The following is a 26,756-nucleotide window of genomic DNA, read 5'->3' as shown; positions in this document are numbered from 1 at the left end:
TGATTTGACACAGATGATACAAAATTAATGTCAAAGGATATGGAGATAATTACAAAATAAAAGACCATGCCCATTGCTTCTAGATGGAGGTGTGGTCTTCCCAGGTTTCTCCAGGTTCCCCACAGGGAGGAATGTGCCTGCAGATTGATGATCTCATTAAGTGTGAGAAATTTCATTTTGCCATTCTCTTGGGAGTCTTTATACCCTCTCTCGCTCCCACAAACTCACTGTTCTGAAACTGGCTATTAGTCAGCCAGCTCATCAGGTAAAAGTAACAAGTATAAAACAACGCCAATATATCCTGAATATATTCTTGAGTTAGTTTTACTATGATCTTAGATGAAGTGAAGGTCAATTTTCCAGGCCTAGCATCCCTTAGGAGCCCTGGTGACACAGTGGTTAAGAGCTCTGGCTACTAACCAAAAGGTGGGCAGTTCGAATCCACGAGCAGCTCCTTTGGAAATTCTGTGGGGCAATTCTACTCTGTCGTATAGGGTCACTATGAGCTGGCATAAACTTGACTGCAATAGGTTTGGTTTAACAGGTTTAGCATTCATTAACAGACCTAGACTTCAGGCTTTCCTGATATCGATTTCTATAGAAATGACCTGGGCCAGTACCTTTGTGTTGCAGAAAAGGTTACAAAAGCCAGGGAGGTTAAATGGCACATTAAAGTTTCCATAATTAATAAATGGCTAAGCTAGTACTGTAACTAGTACTGTAGCTTAGAACTCCTGACTGCCAATCCAAGGTTCCTTCCCCCTAAAGCGCACTGAGAAGCCTTAAAGGGTAGGTGAAGGTTTTGCACGTTGAAATGGGAGGAATCTCTGTGGCAAAAGGAACAGTTGAAGTGAAGACAGAGAAGTGGGGAGAGATCCTTGAGGCAATAGTAAGTACATGATTTTGGCTGGGATAACAGAAGTTAGTATAAAGCTCATTTTAAGGTACAATTCAAATTTTTATCCAGTAATTGCTTCAAATATCTTACATATTTATTTAGTTAAATATTAATGTGTTTAGTACCTGATTTTTCCATTCTCTAGACTTAATGGAATTCATTCGAAATAAATTACTATACTATAATTTGGTATAGTTATTATTCTTTTCTGGCGTAATTTACTAGTTACTGTAATTTGCTATACTTTTTTTTTTTTTTTTACTACAATTAGACCTTCTTTTCTCTTTGAAAAAGTTGCACTTTAACTGTTATTTTTTAGCAGGCATCCAACTTATTTAAAGATAACTGATAATAGGGATGGGGGATGCAGTGGTATTCTTCTTTGGCAACATCTAGTTTGTTTTTTTGTTTTAGTTTGTTAGGTAGCAGTTTGGGAATTAAAACGTGTTACATTAAAAATCCCCAGCTTAGTGTAAATAAATTTTTTTTTTTTCTTCTGGCTGAGCTTTTGTTAAGGATGAGAACTATAATCTGAGTCCTTGTTCTTCTCCATTCCCTGGGAAATTTAAATGTCCTTCTTGCCACTACTTGAGGTTTATAGAAGAGGGTTATGAGGCATGGGTGAGCATTTCCTCTGCATGTTTCCTGGACATGAGAAATCTGGATGCAGTGGAAGGGAAGAGGGTAGTGGAGAAGAGAGGGCTACTGTAAGATTTGCTAGTAGCCATTTAAGAGGTGGGAAGAAATAAGACAAAGATAAGATGAACACATCTCAGGCAGAGCCTGTAGGAGGAGGAGAGTGGCAGGCCACCACCAACAGCAGAGCAATGGAAATGTGAATGTCCTGAGCCCAGTATAAGTTTTTTTCACAGATTTGTGCCAGGGGATTTTAATGTTGGCTTCTAGCTGCCAAAGAGATCCTTGAAGTAGAAAGCCAACAGGAAGTACTAAGAGGGAAAACTAAGACAGTAGAACAGGAGAAAGGAAGAAAAGCAGATATTCACTTACTCATTCAGCACATGTTTGTGTGCCCACTGCATGCTAGGCACTGTCCTGATCTAGGAGTGTAAACATGAAGATACAGTCCCAGCTCTCACAGAGATTACAGAAACATACAGTGAACCCAGATGGTCTTAGTCTCACTCTTTTCCTGCCCATGAAGAAGCTAAGACTAAGTGACTTGTCCAAGTATTTGTACAGCTTATATTACCAAAAGCCAGGTTTTCTAACTTGTGGATAACATCATAGTTGCCTCCTTTTTGAATGGCTGCAGGAGGAGGTGAGATGACTAGAATGAATAGAGAGGAGAGAACGTGTTGTAGCTCTGGAATGGGAATGGAGGGCAGAGGCATGATCTCATTGAGAGATTATGACAGACACTTCCCTTAGAGAGAAAAACAGTTGCCTAGGTTTAGCTGTGTGGTAGAGATCTTAGCAGTCCATTGTGATAATCCATGCAACACAGTATTTAAAATTTCTGGGAGAAAAGTATTTATGATTGTAAAGGCATAGTTTCGGTGAGGTCATAAGAGAAAACTCTCCACTAAGGTAGTTAGGTTTAATCCAATGTTACTATAGAGAAGTCTATTGACATAGTACGTATACATAAGTAAATTTCATGCCATTTTCTCAATAGAATAGTAAAACTCAACATGTGTTCTTAAAAATAAAATGCTAAGGGTTTTTTTAAGGGTATTTTATGAATGACAAGGAGCAAAAAAAAAAAAAAATGTACAGGCTTAAAAGAAAAACACTATCAGTGGTTTTCTTCTTTCCTGTGCTTTTTGATATAGAGACTTATAAAGGTAATATATGTATTTATTCTGTAACAAGTAGAAAATAAGCAAAACAATTTAAGAAAGTTTTAAATTACTTAAATCATATTAACCACTGACATTTCATATATGGCCTTCTAGACTTTTTTGGTGATTTATCTATCTAGATGGAACTATATTCTACATGCTGTTTTCCCTACACTGTCACGCAATCACACTATCACTTCAGGTAGTATTAAGAGGCCGCTCCCAACTACTTCTGTTGTGATCATTCCTGTTTTGTCTTGTTTTCTTACCTTAGAAATCCTGACTTTCCTTCCCTCAGCTATTTTCTACATGTATCCAATCTCAGCTGTTAGGTATTGATTATATATTTTAATTCTCAAAATTCTGGGAGTGTCGTTCTACCTGTGGTAATATTTGGCTTTCATGGCATGAGTGCTTTTGATGCTGAGTTAAAGTTCAGAACTGTTTTGGTTTTGATTTGGGTGTTATTTGTGAAATTGAACCCTAATAAGGGAATAGTAGTTAAGCACCTGGTGGGTGCTATCGATTTAAAGTGTAAAAAATTCTTCTGCTTTAGGGAGCTACCAAAGACATGCTGCAGGCATATCACGAAACCAAACCCGTTGTAGTCGAGTTGATTCCAACTCATAACCCTCTAGGACAAAGTAGAACTGCCCCATAGGGTTTCCAGGTAGTGACTGGTGGATTTGAACTGTTGACCTTTTGGTTAGAAGCTGTAGCTCTTAACCACTGTGCCAGTGTACTCCATAGGCATATGACAGGACACTTTAAAGTACACTTTGTATTCAAGGGCAGTGTTCCCAGCATTGGGAACTGGTGTGAAGCATTTCTTTACCTTTTCTCAGCTTGGGAAAGGAATGCTGTAGTGCCCTGAGCACTGCATTGTAAGAAGAAGGCAGACAGAGAGGGATCCAGCTTCAGAACTGAGAATGAAAGGATAGTGCAGAGCAGTGCTGTGCAGTAGAATTTACTGTGATGTCCAGTGCAGTGTCCATGAGCCACATGTGATTAGTACTATCATATTGGAAAGAGCAGCTCTAGAAATAATGGTATCTGCTTAAATGGCTTTGGGAAAGCTACCTGGGTAGTAAGTAAAGAGGAAGTGAAAAAAGCCAATTTTTGGAATAAAGGAAAATCAAGATGGAGTTCAAGTTGAGGTAGGAAGAAGAGGAAAAAGAGCTAAGTATGAGCAGTAGGAGCAGAAGATAGTACTTTCATAGTCAAGTGGGTAGGTCTGCTTCTGATCAGATATCCTCATCCAAGGGAAAACGTATCCAGATAAAATGGTGAAACACATAACTTAGAAAGATGAATAAACTATGTGGAAGGTAGCTAAGTGTTCACACAAAAATAATCAAGACCCTAGGAATGCTACAGGAGAGTGGTAACAATAGGAGAAATGAAGATTCATTTTAAACATGCAAACCTATACAACTGTTTGTAGCCTTTCTGAGCCATGTACAAACATATCCTTAGAAATAGCATCACCTTGGACTGAATTGTGAGTGATTATTATATATTTCCAATATTGTTTTAATAGCATAATTGCAGATTATGAATAGTTACTTTACACATTAAGTAAATTCTAGATTTTCATGATACATACTTTTTTAAAAAAAATTGTAATTTTGGTGAAAATACACACAGCAGAACATACACCAATTGATCAATTTCTCTGTACAATTTGGTAACATTGGTTACGTTCTTCATCTTGTGTCACCATTCTCGCTATCTCTACCCAAACCGTTTCACCAACATTGACTTAGACTCACTACCCCATAAACTTCTCTGTACTGCAGAGTTACTGTTGACAGTTTGATCTCATATACATGATTCTTTAAAAGAGCACAACACTCATGGCAAACTTCCTTTACTAATTTAGCTACATAGTTGTTTAGTTCAAAGATGACTTCAAGGAATAATTTCAGTTCACAGTTTGAAGATTTTCTCACTGCAATAAATTCTGGGGTTCCTCCAGTCTCAATAGGTTCAGTAAGTCTGAATTCTGTAAGAATTGAAAATTCTATTCCACATTTACCCCCCTTTTGATTCCTTGATCAAAACATTCATAATGGTAGCCAGGCACCATCCATTTCTTCTGGTCTCATGGCTAAAGAAGCAGTAGTTTGTGGAGGCAGATCTGCAGTCCAGTTCATTCTCTGGTTCCTGGGTCTCCTTTTTTCCTCTGCTGCTCCAGGGATATAGAGACCAACTGTTGTATCTTGAATGGCTTCTCGCAAGATTTTAAGACCCTAGGTGATACTCACTGAACTATTGGTAGGTGCCATTGAGTTGATTCCGACTCACAGCAATGCAGTGTGATAGAGAACTGCCTCATAGGGTTTCCTAGGCTGTAATCTTTACAGAAGCAGATCACCAAGTCTTTTCTCTCATGGAGCCACTGGGTGTATTTGAACCACCAACCATTTGGTTAGTAGCTGAGTGCTTAACCATTGTGTCACCAAAGCTCCTTACTCACTGTTTTAGGCTGGATTCTCTAGAGAAGCAAAACCAATAAAGTGTATAAATATATATAGAGAGAGATTTATATTAGGAAATGGCTCACAAGGTTATAGAGGCTGGAATGTCCCAAGTCCGTGGGTCAGGCTGGGGCCTTCTCATTCATGTAGCTACAGGGGCTGGCAAACTCAGGATTGGCAAGTCAGACAGCAGGGCTCTGGCTCACAGGCTGCAGAGATTAAAGAATGCCAAGATTGGCTGGCAAGAAGGCGGGTAAGCTGCTAGCTCAAGTCCCAAGAACCAGAGGTCAGACAAACAGCAGCCAGCTGCAGTGTCCAGTACAAGCAAAAGCCCATGAGCCTTGCCAGAAAGTCTGCCTATATTGGCTTCCGGCCACATCACCAAGGAAACTCCCGTTCAACTGACTGGCTACTCACAGCAGATACCATCATGGAGGTGATTACACCTACATTATAACTGCCAAACCACTGAGAATCATGGCTCAGCCAAGATTACACACAACCTTAATAATCATACTCACCAAACTAGGGAGTAGAAAAGTAAATCTAAAAGCAATTATTAGGCTGTTTGACTGGATAGTCCCATGAAGCCATGACCCTGTACAGACCTTGAACCAACAGAAGTTTTTGAATATATTTAAGTAGTATCAGCCACTTTTGCCCCCCCCCCCTTTTTTTTGGTTGCTGTTATAAAATTATACATAACACAGTTTTTCATTTTGCCCTTTTTCTGGTATACAACTTAGTGATACCAGTTACACTCATGAGGATGTGCAACCAGTACCCATAATCAATGACAATTTTCCCATTTCCATAAACATAAACCCACTACTTCCCAGAAAATAATTTCCTCCTTCCCTCCCCCTTCCCACCATGGGTAATCACTAATAGCCGTTAGTCTCTATATACTTACTTAATTCTTGTCTTTTCATATAAGTGAACAAAACCAAACTAAACCCATTGCCATCAAGTTGATTCCAACTCACAGTGAACCTATGACAGGGTAGAACTGCTCCACAGGATTTCCAAGGATTTGAACTGCCAACTTTTTGGTTAGCAGCTGAGCTCTTTAACCACTGTGCCATCAGGGCTCCTCATGTAAGTGAATGTCTTAGTCATCTAGTAGTGCTATAACAAAAATACCACAAGTGGATGGCTTTAACAAAAAGAACTTATTTTCTCACAGCCTAGTAGGCTAGTAGGTTACAAGTCCAAATTCAGGGTGTCGGCTCCAGGGGAGGGCTTTCTGTCTCTGTCAGCTCTGAAGGAAGGTCATTGTCTTCAACCTTCCCCTGGTCGAGGAGCTTCTCAGGCACAGGGACCCCTTGTCCAAAGGATGCGCTTTGCTCCTGGTGCTGCATTCTTGGTGGTATGAGGTCCTTCTCTGCCCCCCGCCCCCACGCTCTGCTTGCTTTCCTTTTCTTTTATCTCACCCTAATCCCACCCTAATCTTCTCAACATAAAATTAAAATCACAAAATGGAGAACAAACATACAATACTGGGAATCATGGCCTAACCAAGTTGATACACACATTTTTTGGGGGACATAATTCAATCCATGACAGTGAGGCTGTGCAGTGTTTGCTGTTCTAAGTATTTCTTAAAAGTGGGATCATACAATATTTGTCCTTTTGTGTCTGACTTACTTCACTCAGCGTAATATCTTGATGGTCTATCCAGTTGTAACATGTATCAGGACTTCATTTCTCTTTGTTGCTAAGTAGTATTCCATTGTATGTATATAATACATTTTGTTTATCTGTTCATCTGTTGATGATCGCTTAGGTTGTTTCCACCTTTTGCTATTGTGAGTAGTCCTGCAGTGAACGTAGGTATGCATGTGTCTGGTTACATTACTACTTTTAGGTTCTTAAGGTATATACCTAGGAGTGTCATAGTTCTATTTTTAGTTTTTTGAGGAGTCAGTATACTGTGTTCCACAATGGTTGTACCATTTTATGTTCCCACCCACAATGGATAAGAGTTCTGATCTCCTCACATCCTTGCCAACATTTGTTATTTTCTGTTTTTTGGATCACTGTCATTCTAGTGAAGTGTAGTGTTATCTCATTGTAGTTTTGATTCACATCTCTCTAGGAGCCCTGGGGAAACTCTGGTGGTGTGGTGGTTAAGAGCTATGGCTGTTAACCAAAAGGTCAGGCATTGGAATCCACCAGGTGCTCCTTGGAAACCCTATGAGGCAGTTCTACTCTGTCCTGTAAGATTGCTATGAGTCGGAATTGACTCAAGGGCAATTGAGTTTTTTGGTTTTTAGGAACCCTGGTTAAATGTTTAATCGCTAACTGAAAGTACAGCTCCATTAGAGGAGAGACCTGGTGATTTGTTCCTGTAAAGATTACAGCCTAGAAAACCCTATGGGGTTTATATATTTTTTGGATATTAGATCCTTATCAGATATGTGATTCCCAAAGATTTTTTCCCAGTCTGTAGGTTGTCTTTTTACTCTTTTGATAAAGTCATATCATGAATAGAAGTATTTAATTTTTATGAGGTCCCAGTTGTGTATTTTGTCTTCTGCTTGTGCATTTGTTATTGTGTTTGATAATCTATGAAAAAAAAAATTAGGTCCCATAACTTCCCCCTATATTTTATTCCAAGAACTTCATAGTTTTAGATTTAACATTTAGTTCCTTGATCCATTTTTAATTATTTTTGTGTATGGTGTGACGTATGAATCTTGGTTCATTTTTCTCCATGTGGAAATCCAATTTTGCCAGCACATTTGTTAAAGATACTCTTCCTTCCCCATTGAATGGAATTAACACTTTTGTCAAAAATCAGTTGACCATAGATATATGTATTTATTTCTGTGTTCTCAGTTGTATTCCATTGGTCTATGTGTCTTTCATTAAACCAATATATCAGGCTGTTTTGATTACTGTAGCTACGTAATATGTTTTGAAGCTGGGAAGTGTGAGGCCTCCTACTTTGTTCATCTTCAAAATTGGTTTGGCTGTTTGGGGCCTCTAGCCTGTCCACATAAAGTTGAGCATTAATTTTTCCATTTCTGTAAAATATGCTGTTGGAATTTTGATAAAGATTGTATTGAATCTGTAGATCAGTTTGGGTAGTATTGACATCTTGACTGTATTAAGTCTTCCCATCCATGAGCATGAAACATCTTTCCCTCTGTTTAGGTCTTCTTTAGTCTCTTTTAGCACTGTTTTATAATTTTCGTTGTTATAAGTCTTTCATATTCCTGGATTAATTTATTTCTAGGTGTTTTATTCTCTTGGATGCTATTGTAAATGAAATTATTTTCTTAGTTTCCTTTTCAGATTTCTTATTGCTGGTGTATAGCAACCCAGCTGATTTTTGCGTATTGACCTCATGTCCTACAACTTTGCTAAATTCGTCTGTCAACTTTAGAAGCTTTTTAGTGGATTCTTTGGGATTTTCTATATACAGGATCAGGTCATCTGTGAATAGAGATAGTTTTACCTCTTTCTTTACAATTTGGATACCTTTTATTTATTTTTCTTTCCTTATTGCTATGACTAAAACTTCTACTACAATATTTAATAGAAGTGGTGAGAGCTGGCATCTTTGTCTTCTTGTTTTGAAGGGGGAAAAGTCTCAGTCTTCTTCCATTGAGTATAATGTTGGCTGTTGGTTTTTTATAAATGCCCATCATATTGAGGAACTTCCATTTTATTCCTGTCTTGTGAGAGTTTTTGTCAGGAAAACAGTGTTAGATTTTATCAAATGCCTTTTCTGTGTCAATTGACATGATCATGTGGTTCCTTTGTTCTACTAATGTGGTTTATCACATTGATTGATTTTCTAATGTCGAACTATCCTTGCATTCCTGGCATAAATTCCACTTGATTGTGGTGTATAATTCTTTTAATATGCTGTTGGATTCTGTTTGCTGGTATTCTGCTGAAAAATTTGGCATCTATATTCAGAGGGATACTGGTCTATAGTTTTCTTATGATGTCTTTGGCTTGGCTTTGGTGTTACGGTACTGCTGGCTTCATAGAGTGAGGAAGTAACTTCCACCTTTTAGAAGAGTTTGAAAAAGATTGGTGTCAGTTCTTTTTCCGGCGTTTGGTAGAATTCTTCAGTGAAGCCATCTGGTCCAGGGATTTTGTTTGGAGATTTTTTTTTTTTTTTTTAACTGAATCAGTCTCTTCATTTGTTATGGGTCTATTGAGATTTTCTACTTCCTCTAGTCAATTTAGATAGTTTATGTGCTTCTAGGAATTTGCCCATTTCATCTAAGTTACCAAGTTTGTTGGAGTATAGTTCATCTATTTACTATAATTGGGTCAGCTATAATTTTTCTGTGTTCATTTCTTATTTTGGTTATTTGCATTTTCTCTATTTCTTTGTCAGCCTAGCTAAGGGTTTGTCAATTTTATTGATGTTGTCAAAGAATCATACACTCCATGGGGATTGTCTCAGTAAGAGAGTGTCAGAAAGACCCTATGACTGAATCTGGGCTTTGATGATTAATTGATTGGGTTTCTTTTTGTGGGTACATTTTCCTGACCACTGCCTGAAAGATACTAAGATTTTGAAAAAGCAGACTGTCAGTAAAAGGTAAGTAAGTACCTCTGCTGTTCTCCTAGCCCTAAGGAGCTGGTTCACTGTGCTTTGAGTGCAGTTCTACCCACCACTCAGTGTGTTTTTGGCTCCCTGTTTACATAGGGACTCCGCAGGGGGACTTGTAAGCCAAGAAGAGAAAGATTTTCCCACTGTAGTCTTGTTCTTCCATCTGCCTTTAGCAAGGTGCATTATTTCTTGGACTGGTCGTTAGAGCTTCAAGTCCATTGATTCCATCACATTGTTTGTGCTGTTTTCTTTCCTTTTTTTTTTTTTTTTTTCTTAAATTGTTGTGGGGAAATGCATAGTTCAGCTACCTACATCACCGTCTTGAAAATTCTCTTCACAGAGCATTTGTTTGAACATTTTAAATTAACCAGAAAGGCTAAAATATCAGAAAAGGAACCACCCCCTGATTATCCCTCCGAGTCTCTAGGCAGGGAGCACATGATGGACTGAAGGATCTTGTGGCCTGTCATGGATTGCTCTGAGTGAAATTTGAGTGTAGGAATAAACAGAATGTTATACCAGTATCAGTGGGAGACAGTGGTGTCGGTAGTTAAAACTATGCTCACAATGTGACATGATAGTAGTTTTCTCTCATACTTTAAGAATTAACTCTATTATATATAGCAAAGACGTATGAAAAGATGATTATATATAAGTTTCAAAATGCTCTTTGGAATTAGTGTCTAGTATGGAATCAAAGATTAATCCATGTTGCTATTGTTAGCTGCCATCAAGTCGGCCACCAACTTATGGCAACCCCGTGCACAACAGAACTAAATGCTGCCTAGTCCTGCACCATCGCCATGATGGGTTGTGGATCAGACCGTGTAATACATAGGGTTTTCATTGGCTGATATTTGGAAATATGTTGCCAGGCCTTTCTTCCTAGTCTGTCTTAGTCTGGAAGCTCCGATTAAACATGCAAGCCTCCACTGACAAGTATTTGTACTTGAGGTGCGTTAGTCAGAAATCAAACCTGTCTCCCACATGGAAGGCAATAATTCTACTACTGAACCACCAAAGCCTCATTAATCCATGTCACAGTATATTTTGTACATATATGTGTATGTATGCATACATATACATACCATATTTTTATGCAAATAGTGCACACCCTCTACATTTGTTTGCCAACTGTGCCCTCCCCCAGGAGGTATTTTTGTAAGCACCACCGTGCCAATTTTTTTTGTACATGTTGCTGTAAAAAAAAAATTAGCATAGTGCACTTACAAAAATACCTCATTGAGGGGACACGGTTGGCAGACAAACATAGAAGTTGCTCATTTGTGTAAAAATATGTTGTGTATGTATGTACCTGTGTATACATACACGTAGTTGATTGACATTTTTCACGGTAGTGATGTTCCATAAAGTCGCTGTGAAGATTGAATTAACAAATACTGAACCATTACTCCCAGAGGAAATACAAGGTTAGGTTTCTGCCAGCTACTGGTCACGTATATTCATCATCCAGTCAATAGATAACTTTGTTTTATGTGTGTTTCTGTTTAAAGACACCTTATTTAATATAATTGTTGATTCATTAACATTGGACTTATAGCCAACAGCACTGTGACTCATGCCTGAAAAAGCTTATCCACATCACAGCTCTCTTGCACTTAGGAACGCTCGATAGCACTTCAGCTCTGTACTTAGGGGTCATTTTAAACAGCAGGATCACTAATAAAAATATGAAAAACATAGCACTAAAATAGACTATTACTGTATATAAATGTACGTGTATATACCCCATTGCCGTAGAGTCGATTCCAACTCATAGCGACCCTATGGGACAGAGTAGAACTGCCCCTGTCTTAGTCATCTAGTAGTGCTATAACAGAAATACCACAAGTGAATGACTTTAACAAAGAGAAATTTATTTTCTCCCAGTATAGTTACAAGTCCAAATTCGGGCATCGGCTCCAGGGAAAGGCTTTGTCTCTCTCTAGGCTCTGGAGGAAGGTCCTTGTCCTCAATCTTCCCATGGTCGAGGAACTTCTCAGGTGCAGGGACCCCAGGCCCAAAGGACGCGCTCTGCTCCTGGTGCTGCTTTCTTGGTGATTTGAGGTCCCCAAGTCTCTGCTTGCTTCTCTTCCCTTTTATCTCTTGAGAGGTGGTGCAAACCACACCCCAGGGAAACTCCCTTTACCTTGGATCAGGGAGCTGACCTGAGCAAGAGGGGTGTTACAATCCCACCCTAATCCTCTCAACATAAAATTACAATCACAAAATGGAGGATGCCCACACAATACTGGGAATCATGGCCTAACACAGTTGACACATGCTTTTGGGGGGACACAATTTAATCCATGACAAACCCATAGAATTTCCAAGGAGCACCTGGTGGATTTGAATTGCCTGTCTTTTGGTTAACAGCCGTAATATTTACCCACTACACCACCGGGGTTTCCTATGTACATATATGTATGTATGTATATTTTCAAAGGGAATTAAGGGATTGATTTATTCCTTTCTCAGGTTCTTTTTTATTAATATAGTCCACTTAGAAAGTATTTTAAGTGAAATATACATTGGCGTTTAAACAATTAATATTTATAATGTGGTTATGTTACCAATTGCCAATCTGTCTTTTCCTGAGTAAGAATACAGATGAAAGACAAACTTTATCTTCAGCAAGCTTTATTTTGCTCGAGTCAGGCAAAAGGAGTCAGCGGGGATCCAAGCCTCTCCACTAGGACTTAGGTGAGCTCGGTGGAGACGATGGAGTAGCGAATATTTAGTGGGCCTCTTTCAAGGGGCGGGGACTTCTCAGGATGGTGGTGCCTGTTAATTAGGTCGCACAGGCATCTGGATTCCAGGATGGAACCCGCTGACACTCAAGGTGGGGTCCTCTCGGCAGCCCCCCGTGGCATCGCTTACTGTGGGGCATAGCACAAGCACACTTGATCTTTGGTACTATATCACCATCTTCGGAGGGCTAAGGAAGGTCAAACAGCAGTCACACTCTGCTCCTCTGTGCATAGGAGCCTGCAGAGGAGGAGGGGGCTAGAAAGACACTAAGAAAGAGATAGCTTCCCCAGTCCTCTATCTCATGTTGACAGGGTGGGTTTCTGTTTACCCAACTTCTAGATGATAATCCTTTTAAAAGCTCTTTTGTTCCTCCAGCACAGTTAACCTATCTGTCTCAGTTATGCGATTATTTTAAAATTATTTCATGTTTAATCAGTACTAAACATGTGGCCATCACATACAGCCCGTGTTGCAGGGCACTAAATGCTGACAGATGCCATCTGTAATGCTGAAACTTCACATTCTAGCATGCACGTAACTATGGCAACATACCAAGAATTCTGTCGTGTGTCTTTTATGCACAGACAAAGTAAGGTGGGTAAATCTCAAACCAATAACTGAAAAATACAATTTTTTTAAAGGCTAGAAATAGAAATAAAATATGGAAATTATAGCAGATGATTTAGCTGGTCCTAAATTTAGGAGTATGTAAAAAGACCATTTGCTAGAAAGAGACATCATGTTTGGTAAAGTAAAGGGCCAATGAAAAGGAGTGGAACCCTCGCTGAGATGGATTGGACACGACAGCTGCAGCCAAGGACTTAAACTTGCCAGCGATCACGGACGAGGCGCAGGACCAGGCAGGGTTTTGTTTGGCCGTCAGTTGGAGCTGACTGTACGGCAGCTGACAACAATAACGACAGCAAATCTGAACCCTCTGTTACCAAATATCAGAACCGTAGCAGGCATTTTTGAAAGTTTGTTTTCAAGTGTACAGTGAAAAAAAAAGCAAACTTTGTCTGCACTATGATTAGGAAACAAAGGATAGAACCAGTTTTCCACGCCTGGAACCCGTTTTGTTTTGTTGTTTGAGGATAGAGGCAAGACACAGGATTTCCTCATGGAGTTTAATGTTAAACAGCAGTCAGTGAGAAACAGGTGATCCTTTTACCTTTCTAGAAACAGCATGAACAAATCAACCTTCAGATGAAGTCCTCCCTGGGAGGTAAGGAGAGTGCCCCTTTGGTCAATCTACCAGTTGACTTGACAGCAGTGGGTTTTATTAAGGGTTTATTTGCTGGAACAGTAACAATTTCTTTTCCTTAGGTGATTATAAAAACATTCTATAGATGTTTTAGGAAAAAAATGCTTTTAATGTCAAAATTAATCACTTCTGAGGGAGCTTGTTCAATAATGGTAACAAGTGGAGTTTTTGTCTTGTGTTTGGAGGGTTTCTTTAAAAAGTTACATTAACAGCAGAGAATCATACTAGTTCTTTTACCTGAATCTAAAATTTCTAAACAAATATAGCTGTCCTGATTATTCAAAGGCAGCGAAATGTTATTGGCCTTCAGCCAAGGATAACCAGGAACCCACCTGTAGTTAAACAATTTAGATTTATTATTTGTTGAAGTGAAGGAAAATGCATGCCATCGGGAATTGTCTCAGTGAGAGCATGTTAGAAATACCCCGTTACCAAATTTGGGCTTTGATGGGCAATTGGGGAACCGCTAAAGGCTTCCTCTAAATTGGATACTGTCAGAAAGTGAAAAGTTCTATGATTGGGTGTTATCTGGGTGGCACAGTGACCTTACTTTTGTCTCTACTTAGACATAATTCGGAAGCGGTCTTGTTTCATTTTATTACGGTCTCAGGGTTGCTTGGTGTTCTGTAAGATTGTGTATTAGACCAGTTCTGGACATTAAAACCAAAACATCCCAAACCCCTTGCTATCGAGTTGATTCCAACTCATAACAACCCTAAATATATAGAGGACAGAGTAGAACTGCCCCATAAGATTTCCAAGGAGTGCCTGGTGGATTTGAACTGCCAGCCTTTTGGTTAGCAGCCAAACTCTTAACCACTATGCCACCAGGGTATCTGGAGGTAGGATTAAAAAAAAAAGAAAGAAAAAAAATTTTTTTTTTTTTTTTTAGAGGCAGTTAAATGTTAATGAGGCAGGACTCAGTTGTCTTAATTCAATCTTTTGAGATATAAAAGAGAGAAGCAAGCAGAGAGACAGGGGGACCTCATACCACCAAGAAACAAGAGCCAGGAGAATTGTGCGTGCTTTGGACCCAGAGTCCATGCACTGAGAAGCTCTTCAACTGGGAAAGATTGATGACAAGTACCTTCCCCCAAAGCTGACAAAAAGAGAGAAAGCCTTCCCCTGGAGCTGGCACCCTGAGTTTGGACTTCTAACCTCCTAGACTGTGAGAGAATAAATTTCTCTCTTTTAAGAAAGTTTTTATTCTCTCTTTAAGAATATATGACTGTATTGTACAGTTAGCATTTCAAATAATTTTTCTCTAATGTGCATTTTAGTTTCATTTTTTTTTTTTATGCTTTTTAAATATAGATTCACAGGAAGTTATAAAAATAGTATGGAAAGGTCCCTCATACCCTTCGCCCAGTTTCCCCACAGTGGTTACATTTTATGTAACTATCGTACAGTATCAAACCCAGGAAATGGACATTGGTGTGTGTGTGTAATTCTGAGGTGCCATTTTATCACTTGTGTTGATTCATGTAACCACCACCATCAAGATACAGAGCTCTATTGCACAGTTCTCCCTCTGCTACCTCTTAATAGTCACCGCTGCTCTACCCCTCTTCCATTCTACCTGACCCCTAGCATCCAATAATATGGTCTCTATCTCTATAATTTCTTCATTTCAAGAATTTTACGTAAATGGTATCATACAGTACATGACCTTTTGAGCTTGACTCTTTTCACTCAGCATAATGCCTTTGAGATCCATCCAAGTTGTTGTATATACTAATAATTCATTCCTTTTTATTGCCAGGAATACTGTTTAACCACTCACCTATTGAGAGACATTTTTGTTTTTTTCAGTTTGGGGGCTATTATAAATAAAGCTGCCAAGAATACAGGCTCTTGTGTAGACATACATTTTCATTCCTCTGGGGTAATGGTCGGGAGTGTAATTGTTGGGTCGTATACTGGGTTTATGCTAGCTATATGTTTAGTTTTTAAAGAAACTGCAAAACTCTTTTCTGGAGTGGTTGTACTACTTTAGATTCTTATCAGTGATTTATGAATGACCCAGCATCCCCCCATCCTCACTAGCATTTGGTGGTATCACTGTTTTTTATTTTAGGCATTCTCATAGGTGTATAGTGATATCTAATTGTGACTTTAATTTGCATTTCTCTAATGGCTTATGATGTTGAACATCTTTTCATGGGCTTATTAGCCCTGGTGACACAAATGGGGGTTAAGCACTTAATCGCTAACCGAAAGGAGGTTGGCGGTTTGAACCCACCTACCAGTTCTGCAGGAGAAAGACGTGATGATCTGCTTCTATTAAAGATTACAACCCAGAAGACGCTGTGGAGCAGTGCTAGTCTGTCACATGGGCTTGCTACAAGTAGTCAGAATCGACTCAACAGCGTACGAAACAAGGACAACGTATCCTCTTCAGTGAAATGTCTCTTCGTGTCTTTTACCCATTTTTTAAATGGAATTTTTTTTTTTTTTTAACTGTTGAGTTTTGAGAGTTCTTTATATATTTGAAATAGGAGTTCTTTGTCAGATATGTGGTTTGCAAGTATTTTCTCCAAGTCTGTAGTTTGTCTTATCTTGGCCTGGTTTTTCACAGAGCAAAATATTTTAATTTGATGAAGTCCAACTAACTGATTTTTTGTTTTTTTAGTGGGTTTTACTTTTGGTGTCATATGTAAGAACTCTTCACCAGGCTTAAGATCCTGAAGATTTTCTCCTATGTTTTCCTCAAAAATATTTATAGTTTTTTTGGTTTTCTTTTACATTAAATCTGTGATCCATTTTGAGTTGATTTTTGTTAAGTCATTATTGCTTAAACACACCCACTTGATTTTGCACCTTTGTCGAAAATCAGTTGACCATACTTATGCAGATCTATTTCTTGGTTTTCCTTTCTTTTCCATTGGTTTATGTGTCTACCCCTCTGCCAACACCAAGGTGTCATGATTACTAAAGCTGCGTAAGTCTTAAGTTAGATACAGTGATTCCTCCTGCTTTTTCCTTCTGTTTCAAAATTGTTTAGATGGCCTCTTTCCTTTGCCTTTCCATGTAGTTTTAGAAGAAGCTTGTCTGTGTCTTTAAAAAAATCATGCTGGGATTTTTATAGGAATTGCCTTAACCCTAAATATCATTTTTGTGAGAATTGTCATCTTTACTATATTGAGTCTTCAAATCCATGAATATGTCTGTCCCTTACTTTAGATCTTTGATTTCTTTAATCAACTTTTTGTAGTTGTGTTTTGTGCATGCTTTTTTCGATTTATACTTAAGGAATTTTTTGAAGTTATTATAAATTGTGTTCTATTTTTAGTTTCAGTTTCCATGCATTCATTGCTGATATATAGAGATACAGTTGATTTTTTATATTGATCTTGTTTCCTGTGACCTTGCTAAACCCACTTATTAGTTCTGTAGATTTCCTGGGATTTTCTACATTGTTGGATCGGTTATTGAATATTGAACCAGTCTTGCAGACCTAAAATAAACTCCACTTGGTCATGGCGTATAATTCTTTTTATATATTGCTTTAAATTCTATTTGCTTATATTTCGTTAAGGGTTTCTGTGTCTATGTGTGTGAAGGATAGTGTTCTGTACTTTTCTTTTTTTGGACTGTCGTTACCTGATTTAGTGTTAGGGTAATCCTGACCTCATGAGATGAGTTTGGAAGCTGTTCTCCCCTACTTTCTGCAAGCGATTGTGTAGATTGGTGTTAATTCTTTCTTAAACATCTTTTTAAACTTCTCCAAGGAAATCATCTTGGCCTGGGGTTTCTTTTTTGGGAATTTTTAAATTACAAATTAAATTTCTTTAGTAGTCAGCAGTTTATGGAAATGATCTCTCATCTTGGTTGAGTTTTGATAGTTTGCGATTTTTGAGGAGTTGGTCCATTTCTTTTCAATTGTTGGAGTTATGAATGTAAAGCTGCTGTACACCCTTACCTTTTTAATGGCTAAAGGGTTTGTATCGAAGTCCTTTCTTTCATTCCTGACTTTCGTAATTTGTTTTTTTCTCTTTTTTCTTAGTCTTGCTAGCAGTTTGTCAATTTTATTATTTCAAAGAACGAGCTTTTTGCTTCATTGATTTTTCTCTATTTCACTTTTTTCAATTTCATTGATTTCAAGAAACACTTTAATGATGACTACTCTAAAATCCTTGCCATGTAATTCCAACATCTGTATCTTCTCTGTGTTAATACCTTTTGGTTGTCTTTCTCATTCAAGTTGAGGTTTCTCATTCCTGCTATGATGAATTATTTTTTTTTTATTGCATCCTGGACATTTTGGAGATTATGTTGTGAAATTTTAGATCCTATTTAAATCTTGCTTTAGCAGGCCTCCTCTCACGCTAAGCTAGTGGGAGAAGAGGGTGTGCCACCTTGTTACCGTTGGAATGGCATGGAACATCAGGCTCCCACTAGGCTTCTGCTGACACCAACCTGGCTGGGAAAGGGAGGGATACTTTTTTACTGCTCCTCACAAGCCCTTTACCGGCAATGGTTCAAAGTCCCTGCTCTCTACTGGTTCTCTGTACCCCAGCAGGTAGAAAGTCTATCTTGTTATAGCCAGGCAAGCATGGGAATTCTGGGCTTCCCACTTGGCCTTTGCTGAAGGGGACGGGGATGGAGTGAGGCTGCCATTTTTTCTGTGATGTTTGACTGGTTATTATGTAAAAGTTTTCTGTCTTGTTAGGCAACCTCTTTCCTGGTCCTTTGGCTAAAGAATGCAGACTTTTCTTGAGGCTTTTTTTTTTTGTGTGTGTCCGATCCCATTGGCATTTCTGGGTTGCTGGCTTCTCCGTCACTCAAAACCAAACCCAACCCAACCCAACCCATTGCCGTTGAGTCGATTCCTATTCGTAGCGACCCTATAGGGCAGAGTAGAACTGCTCCATAGAGTTTCCAAGGAGTGGCTGGTGGATTTGAACTGTCGACCTTTTGGTTAGCAGCCTGAGCTCTTAACCACTGTGCCACCAGAGCTCCTCTCCATCACTCAGTCTGGGATGTACTAGGCAAAAAGAAAACCCAGGGAATTCTGTGCTGTGTTCTTCCTTGGGCCCCTAGGTCCCAGCTCATCTGCCATCTCTTCTCCACTTTTCAGAGTCTCATGTTTTCATATATAATGCTCAAGATTTTTAACTGTGCTTAGTGGAAAGGAAAGGGAAAAGTATGTCTGCTTCATCTTCTCTCGGAATCAGAAGTTCTGTTAAATTTTAGTCAGTCAAGAAGCTGTAGTTGACACCATGCATAGGAAGAAAGCTATTATTCCTAGGGTGGCTATGTTTAGGAGAAGAATAAGAAAAATATTCAAATCCACATAATGAAAAGGGGAAGAAAAATTCCCTAGGACAAGTGTCCACCAAGGGCTGTGGATGTTTAGAAGCCAGAATGATCATAATTCATTTAGGTAGGATCAGGAAAAGCTTTTAGGAAATGGGTTTAAAATGGGCTGGGAAGGCTAGATCGGATTTTGATAGATGGGTAGGGAAGTGGACAGAGGCGATTGAGGTGGCAGAAGTAAATGAGTAACATTATTTGCCTTTGTAGGTGTGAATTCAGATGGCAGACAACTGTCTGATCAGCTTAATAAATAGGTGTTGTTGTCAGTAGCTGGCAGAGCTGTTTAGGTATTTATTTCACAAGGTTGTTTTTCCCTCAGAAATTCTGATATATTGATCTTGGGAGAATGAAGATGGACATCAGTGTTTTTTATTTTAAAGATTCTTAGGTGATTGTAATTTGTGACCAGGCCTCTGTCTCTGGATAAACATAGTAAACTTGATTTAATTTGCTTAAGTCAGTGAACAATTATTTAGTCTGCTGTGTGCTGGGGATTGGTAGACTAGAGATGGTGGGGCATTTAACATCTTTTAAAACTCTGCCCAAGTGCCAGGTTCTATGAAGAATATTTTCACTAAAATTGCTTCGAAGAGTTAATGATTTAGCAGGAGGAACACTTCAGTACGAAGTTGATTATTTTTAATGCCGTATAAATTTGTTTTGTTGTTGTGTGCCATCGAGTCAATTCCAACTCACAGCTACCATGTAGGACAGAGTGGAATCGCCCATATAGTTTCCAAGGCTGTAAATCTTTACAGAAGCAGACTTCCACATCTCTCTCCTGTTGAGTAGATGATGCGTTTGAGCCACCAACCTTTCGGTTAGCCGTCAAGTGCTTAACCATTGTGCCACCATAACTCTGAAGTAGGGATTACTGTTACGCATTGCCGTGAAGTCAATTCTGACTCATAGCAACCCTATAGGACAGAGTAGAACTGCCCCATAGAGTTGCCAGGGAGCACCTGATGGATTCGAACTGCCAGCCTTTTGGTTTGCAGCTGTAGCACTTAACCACTACCCCACCAGGGATAGGGATGTACATATGAGTAACTCAGCCACAAGAACTAAAAGTGAGAAGCGTTCTTAGAGATGAACCATTCCAACTCTTGCATTTTACTGATGAGGAAACTGAGGCTCAGGACATAGATCCCCTGACTAGTCACTGCTGTTCATACAAACCTCCAGAGGAACTCTTTTCTCTGATGAAGGAATTTCTGAAAGCTCATGTCACTTTTCCACGAAGTCCCCTCTGAAGGTTTTTTTTAACCCCATTCAGGCGGTAGAAGCTCTGTCCTGGAGCAACTCATAGGGAAGGAGGTGCGTGCCCCTTCTTGGCCGAGATCTTGTGCTGTGTAAAGCCTTTAAACCAAAAACATTCCCCAAACAGCAAAGTAGAGTTGTATCAGGTAATTTGTATGGACAACACCTGAGGTCTTCACCCAATTAAATATTTTCTAAGCTATTTTTGCAAATGTCCATGCCTGAATGAGGAGCCCTGGTGGCACAATGGTTAAGCACTCGGGTGCCAACCAAAAGGTCACCTGGTTGAACTCACCAGTGGCTCCCTGAGAGAATAGATTGGACTGTCTGCTCCCATAAAGATTACAACCTAGGAAACCCTATGAGGCAGTTCTACTCTGTCACATGGGGTCGCTGTGAGTTGGAATTGACTCCACTACACACAACAACAACAGTGGGTTGTGACAAAAGTATAGTCTCAAAAGACAGGATCTTTATTTACTAGACTCTTGATCTTTAGGCGCAGTGAGTTTCTTGTAGCTGTTTTTTCCCCTCATCCACATAGAAAATGGATCTTTTTTCTTTGTCTTACATTGAGAAATATGGGATTACTCTTAAATTTAAGTAAAGAAGTATTAGATTATAGTGAACTGAGTCAAGGATTGTTGATACAGAGATGGGAAAGCAATTTTTATTTGGAAAACTGTTCAGAAACATGTAAGCACAGATAGACTATATTAATATATAATTTTCTAATATAGCATTCTTTCTATGTCAGGGTAATTGGCCTGAAAATATATATACTTTCTTTTGCACATTTAGCTGGATGTAATGATGATTTACAGGCTCACTGCTGATATTTTAGAATGTCTCAGTAGTCGTGTATGTGACTATGTGTCAGTGGAGGAAGCAAGGAGCCTTGAACAGAGAGCCACGAGACACAGTTTCTAGTCTGATTATGTTTGTGTGACATTGAAGACCCAGTTTCATCTGGAAATTGAAAAAATTGAAGTAAATGACATTTCAGGTTTATTCCAGCTCTGATGACCTGTGATTAGAAGCTAAGAAGCCACAAGTTACTCAAATTAGAAAGCATGCATTTTTATCCAGTGGCCTGCATGTCACGCGCTCTTGGTACAGGTCTTATGCTCACAAAAAATTGCATCCTTTTTTTTTTTAAATACTACATTGGTTCTACTAACTTCAGCTAATGTTCTTTATCTTTATCTGCTAATGGTCTGAAAACCTGTAATTAAAGAAGAAATAAAAATTTTTTGTGTGGTAATTTTTTTTTAATTGCCTAATTCATAATTGATATAATTTCTGTTTGTTTAGCATCTGAAATCTGCCTTCTTTTTAAATGCTTTCCTTTTCTGTAAAAGACTGTGATTTGTTACTTTAAAAAGAAATATGTGATGATAAGTGTATACCAAAAAGAATATATTATTTCTTGTACACAGATTCCAAGTATTAGAGGGAAATAATTTTTTTCTTAAAAATATATGAAAAAGAGCAATTAGATTTGAATTCCGATGTATTTTCAATAATTTGAGCTGCCTGTATATAAAAGTCGGAGCCCTGGTGGCTCAGTGGTAAAGAGCTCGGCTGCTAACCGAAAGGTCAGCAGTTCGAATCCACGAGCTGCTCCTTGGAAACCCTGTGGGGCAGTTCTACTCTGTCCTATAGGGTCTCTGTGAGAGGGAATCGACTTGATGGCATCTGGTTTGGGGTTTTTTGGTTTATATATAAAAGTATGAAATCTGTCTTTTTGTTAACGCTAATGATTTTTGTTGTTTAAAAGAAAAGTATGACTTTGGTTTCTCTATTTTTCGGTCCCCCTTTTTATTATACCTCCTTACCCCATCTCTCTCTGCACAGGGTGGGTATTCCGCTCCCTCCTTCTCTCCTTGGCAGGGCTCATTCCAAGGGATCCCACGGACTGTTCCACCGCACCGCAGACAGAGTGAGTCTGGGCCTCTCACTCCTACCCCGCTCCGCCCTCCCCTCATGGTGCTTTCCTTCTGCATGCCCTGTCCCTACCTGGCACCCCCTTCCCTGCTGTCCAGAGTGACCTGCGGGCATGTGCCACATCACTCCCTGCGGGCCTACTCTCTTAATTAACACTTCCTTTGACTGCATGTCAGCAAACCACTATGTAGAGTTTTATGAAAACTGTCAGAAGTTCATTTTATTCTAAAGCTATTTAAACCTATTGCCAGTGACCCTAGACCTACGGCATGCATCTGTCTGTAATACATTTTCTTTTTTGAAAACCTTGAGATATGTGAATAAAAAATTGGTTTTTATCTAGTCATGTTAACAAATGTGCATACTGTTTGCATTTGTGTAATGGGCAGATGCATACTGTTTAGGGAGCAGGCTTGCTAGACCATCGCTCATTTCTCTAAATATTTCATAGGCCTTTTGATTGCATTTCAGTGTCATCTAAAAGGAAGCTCTTTATAATCATGCTTTCAGGAGTGCTTTTAATAACTAATATGTCTGAAATGTGTCAGCTACTTTATAGCCCAGAAGACATGACTTTGAATATGCCTGGTTTACCAACATTGCTGATGATTTAGTAATTATTTGACATTCAAATATTGTCGTATTATGTTACATCTGCTTTTCAAAACAGTGCTTATTTTTTTTCTTATGTATTTAAGTATATGTGGTAAGTTGGTTGTATTTTATCTTTTCTGAAAAGTCACCCCCAAAAAGCTAATATTAGTAAAAAAAAAAAAACAGTCAATCAGAGCCACTTTTGTGCCCTCTCCTTGGATTTAGCCTCGTTTATGATTGTATCAATTTATGTCATTAATTATCCTAACCTATGTGTATCAAAGGTCTAAAAAGGGGAAACTTTTAAACCATTAGAATTGTGATTTATTTAAACAAATTTTATTTCTTGAGTTAGTCAAAATTACGAAGTGTCAATGTGAATTCCAGACAAAGGGTAAAGTTTATTTTTGGGGTATTATCTCTTTCCTTCCCTTCTGTATTTTTGTTTTAAAGCAAAAAATAGAATAGAGGGTTTGTATAGACTTTTATATTCACTTACTTATGTGCACAGTAACTCGTTTAGTGTAAGCATTGAGGAGTTTCTTGCCCTTCCTCCTCCTCCTTCCCTGCCTTCTTCTTTATCTCCCACCATCTCTATAAACAGTTCTTTTTACTTCTCTTTTTGCCTATTTAAGGATTCCTAGCACATACGAAATTATACTAAATTGCTGGTAGACTGATCTCAATTTTAAAAGGCAATTACAACGAATGATAATGTATTCTCTTAGACTTAGCCAGTTAACAGTGTGGTGTGACAGGTTGGCCTCAGATTAACATAGCTGCCTGGGTATTTACTGAAGCCCCTTTTATTTCCTATCCTTTTCCCCCAGCACTCTCCTCCACCCTTTTTTCCCTTAGCTGTAATATGGAATTAAGATTGAGGATTAGTATTTAGTATTGTTTTTTATTGTAAATAGAGCTTTAGATTTTTTTTTTATTTTAATGTTTCTCAGGAACACTCATTTCACTTGCTTCTTATTTCTGTAGCTCTAGAATTTTCTTTTCCCTTCCTCGAGTCATTGGCTCTCCCTTTTCAAGTACTTCATCCTCCTTCCCCTTCAGTTCAAAACTGCCTTTTTCATTTCTAACTGTGAAGCAGCACCATCCTGGGGACACTACTACCAAGGTCTGTTTTTCTGGCTTTTCTAGATCAGCCTTCTTTCTCTGCCATCATCTCCAGATGGACAAAAAGAAAATCTTGGTTTTTGAAAACTTGGGTATGTAAGCCACCTAGGAAAATACACATACAGTGCAGTCTTTTCCTGGATGAGTTCTCATGGCATAAGCAATGAGAACGGGTCCTGGGACTTTGAGACTTGTAGGACCCTGTTTGTGGAAAGTAATAACTAAAGGACCTGTTTAGAACTTTTTTTGATAACTCTTCCTGAGCTTGAAAAATTCCTTTAGAGGAGAAATGTGTTCTAAACTACTACATTATTTTGGATTCACCCTGAGAACAGTGGAAGCAGTTTACTTATAAAGTTAATTTTTTCTAGTGATAAAATATACAAAAGGAGAAGGTACGGAATTGTAGGAGTAAATCCATTGTTTTTACAGAGGGTTTTAGATAGATCCTCCTTTTTTCTACATAAAACTTACATTCAGTGAAATACTTGTTTCTAATTTTTTATACTTAGTGCTACATTTTGGAGAGGTTAATTCTGTGTGATGGTAGACAGTCGAAAGGTTTTTTTCTTCATGATAGCCGGTTTCATTAATAAATCCTTTCTGATGTCCTCTTAAACGTGACTGGGAGTGAACTATTGTGATCTTCTCAACGCAGATGCCAGTGAGGTTTGGGGTGTCTGTTGTCTTCAGTAAGGACAGTCTGTTGTTTTTAACAAGTGAGAAGAGCAGTAGACTTTCCAGTGTAAAGAGATAGCCTGCTGTAGATACAGGCAGAGAGAGTGAATAACGGGGAACACTTAACTGGTCACTCCACAAAGCTGGACTGACCGCGAATGTTCTTGCTAAATTTAGGAGTAACCCTGGGAAAATGGAGGCAAAAGGAAGATTCATGGTCTTTAAATTTTTTTTTTTTTTTTGCCCCCCTTAGGGAATTTCAACTTTTTATTCTTCAATACATTACTAATCTCTACATCATGATGCTTTTCTTCCCATTTCAAATTAAGTTTTTATTTGAGTTAGCAGAAAATATCATCTGCATTTAAACCTACAGAGGTCTTTCCATTGTCTGTAGGAATTTCAGATTTTGTCCAAATCTACTTAACTGGTATTTGTTCAGTCTTCCTACTCTCATTTCCAACAGCGTGGAAATGGCAGTGATTAAAAAAAAAAACCACCTTAAAGTAAGAATAATTAGTAAAAAGAATTGCTTTTGGCAAGTAGAATGACTTGATAGTAATCCCAGATAGTATTTCTTGCAAGAGTACATGTTAATAGGACTACTTACTTCTTCTAAATACTTTTTTTAAAGTATATTTTCAAATAATAGCCATTTCTTAGGAGTGCCTACACAGGCTTCTAAAATTTACTCTTGAACACCTTGCTTGAAAGAATCTAGAAATCTTAGCTACCTTCATCTTCATATATAGTAACTTAAATGGGAAGAAAAACATTGTTTTTATAAAAAAAAATGACTTAAATACATCTACATATGTCTTAACATGTTAGCAGTTTCTTGATAAAGTACTGACTGATTTCTAAATTTATATTATAAAAAATAATTACGTTCACCAAGATTACATGAAAAACCGCAGAATCATATTGTCTTATGTTCTCCTCCTCTTATAACTTGCAAGGGGTATAATATAAACTTTTTTGTCAAGTGGCAGTAATAAATTAATTTTACATCACAACTCAGTGCACACATACATGAGTGTATATGTAAAATTTAGAGAAAAAGATGCATGAAACAATGCTTTCCCTTAGGACATATGATATGCTGATATTTTCTGTTCTTCTCTTTTCTGTTTAATTAAAAAACACTGGCCTATTTTGCCCATATAAGTCTGACCATTACGTTTTAATGCACTGACTTTAAATATGAAGGCTAAAGTGTTTAAATAATATAGATTATGTGTATATAATTTTTTTTTTTTAATTTTTTCCCCAGAAATTCTTGCTGGCACGTAATCATGGTGTTTTTAAGTGGTACCGACTCGATGGCACTGGGTTACTAAGGATTAAGCCAGTGCCAGCAAAAATGTTTTGTTGGATTTAACAACAACAAAAAAAAACGTTGAGTGGATTCACACTTGATAATCCCATGTGTTACATAGTAGAGCTGCGTCATAGGGTTTTCTTGCCTGTCATCTTTACAGAAACAGATTGCCAGGCCTTTCTTCTGTAGTACCCCCTGGTGGACTCAAACTGCCAGCCTTTAGGTTAGTTTCCAGTATAAACCGTTTGTGCCACTTGGGGATCTTGAGTGGCTGAAGTGGCTGATGAGTCATGTTTGAGAATCGAGTTACTCAGTTCCACCAAAATGATGATTGCTTGGATGCTCACTGTTTTCATAGACCTGCTTATCCCTACTATGCTTTCTCACTTTTATATTTCACTTGCTTTGCACTTGTTGCAGTCCTTTCAGCTGGAGAATTGCCTTTTTTTTTGTCTAAGGACAAAATCTTTCTAAAAACTACTTCAAAATTCCCAGAAGAACTTATGTTCTCACAAATCTATTCGTTTAGAAAACCTTTACATTTACTTTTTAAAAATTCAGCCATACATTTTTTAAAAAATGAAACTTATTAATAATTTTAGTACTTTTAAAGTTTTTGTGATTGTAATTTGCTAGATATTTTATTTAAATTATCATTAAATCTTTCAGCAGATCTTCCAGTCAAAACTATTAGTATCTTCAGTTTTATAATGTTGTAATTTTTTATCCCAGTTTTAA

General features: G+C 38.2%; 1 protein-coding gene across 5 annotated transcripts in view; it reads left to right on the top strand.

Moving 5' to 3' along the window:
- CCSER2 (coiled-coil serine rich protein 2) overlaps window positions 1–26,756 on the top strand; it is a 248,901-nt gene that overhangs the window by 204,296 nt on the left and 17,849 nt on the right. Inside the window, exon 10 of one of the 5 annotated variants that reach the window (XM_049894610.1) lies at window positions 22,211–22,295. The exons of the other annotated variants lie outside the window; for them this stretch is intronic. Coding sequence (XP_049750567.1) covers window positions 22,211–22,295 — 85 coding nt within the window. The remainder of the gene's footprint in view (window positions 1–22,210; window positions 22,296–26,756) is intronic. 5 annotated transcript variants of the gene reach the window in all.

Source organism: Elephas maximus, chromosome 8 (assembly GCF_024166365.1).
Source record: "Elephas maximus indicus isolate mEleMax1 chromosome 8, mEleMax1 primary haplotype, whole genome shotgun sequence".
In the NCBI taxonomy this organism is placed as follows: Eukaryota; Metazoa; Chordata; class Mammalia; order Proboscidea; family Elephantidae; genus Elephas; species Elephas maximus.
Note: the sequence above shows the minus strand (reverse complement) of the source record. Positions and strands in the feature narration are given on the sequence as shown.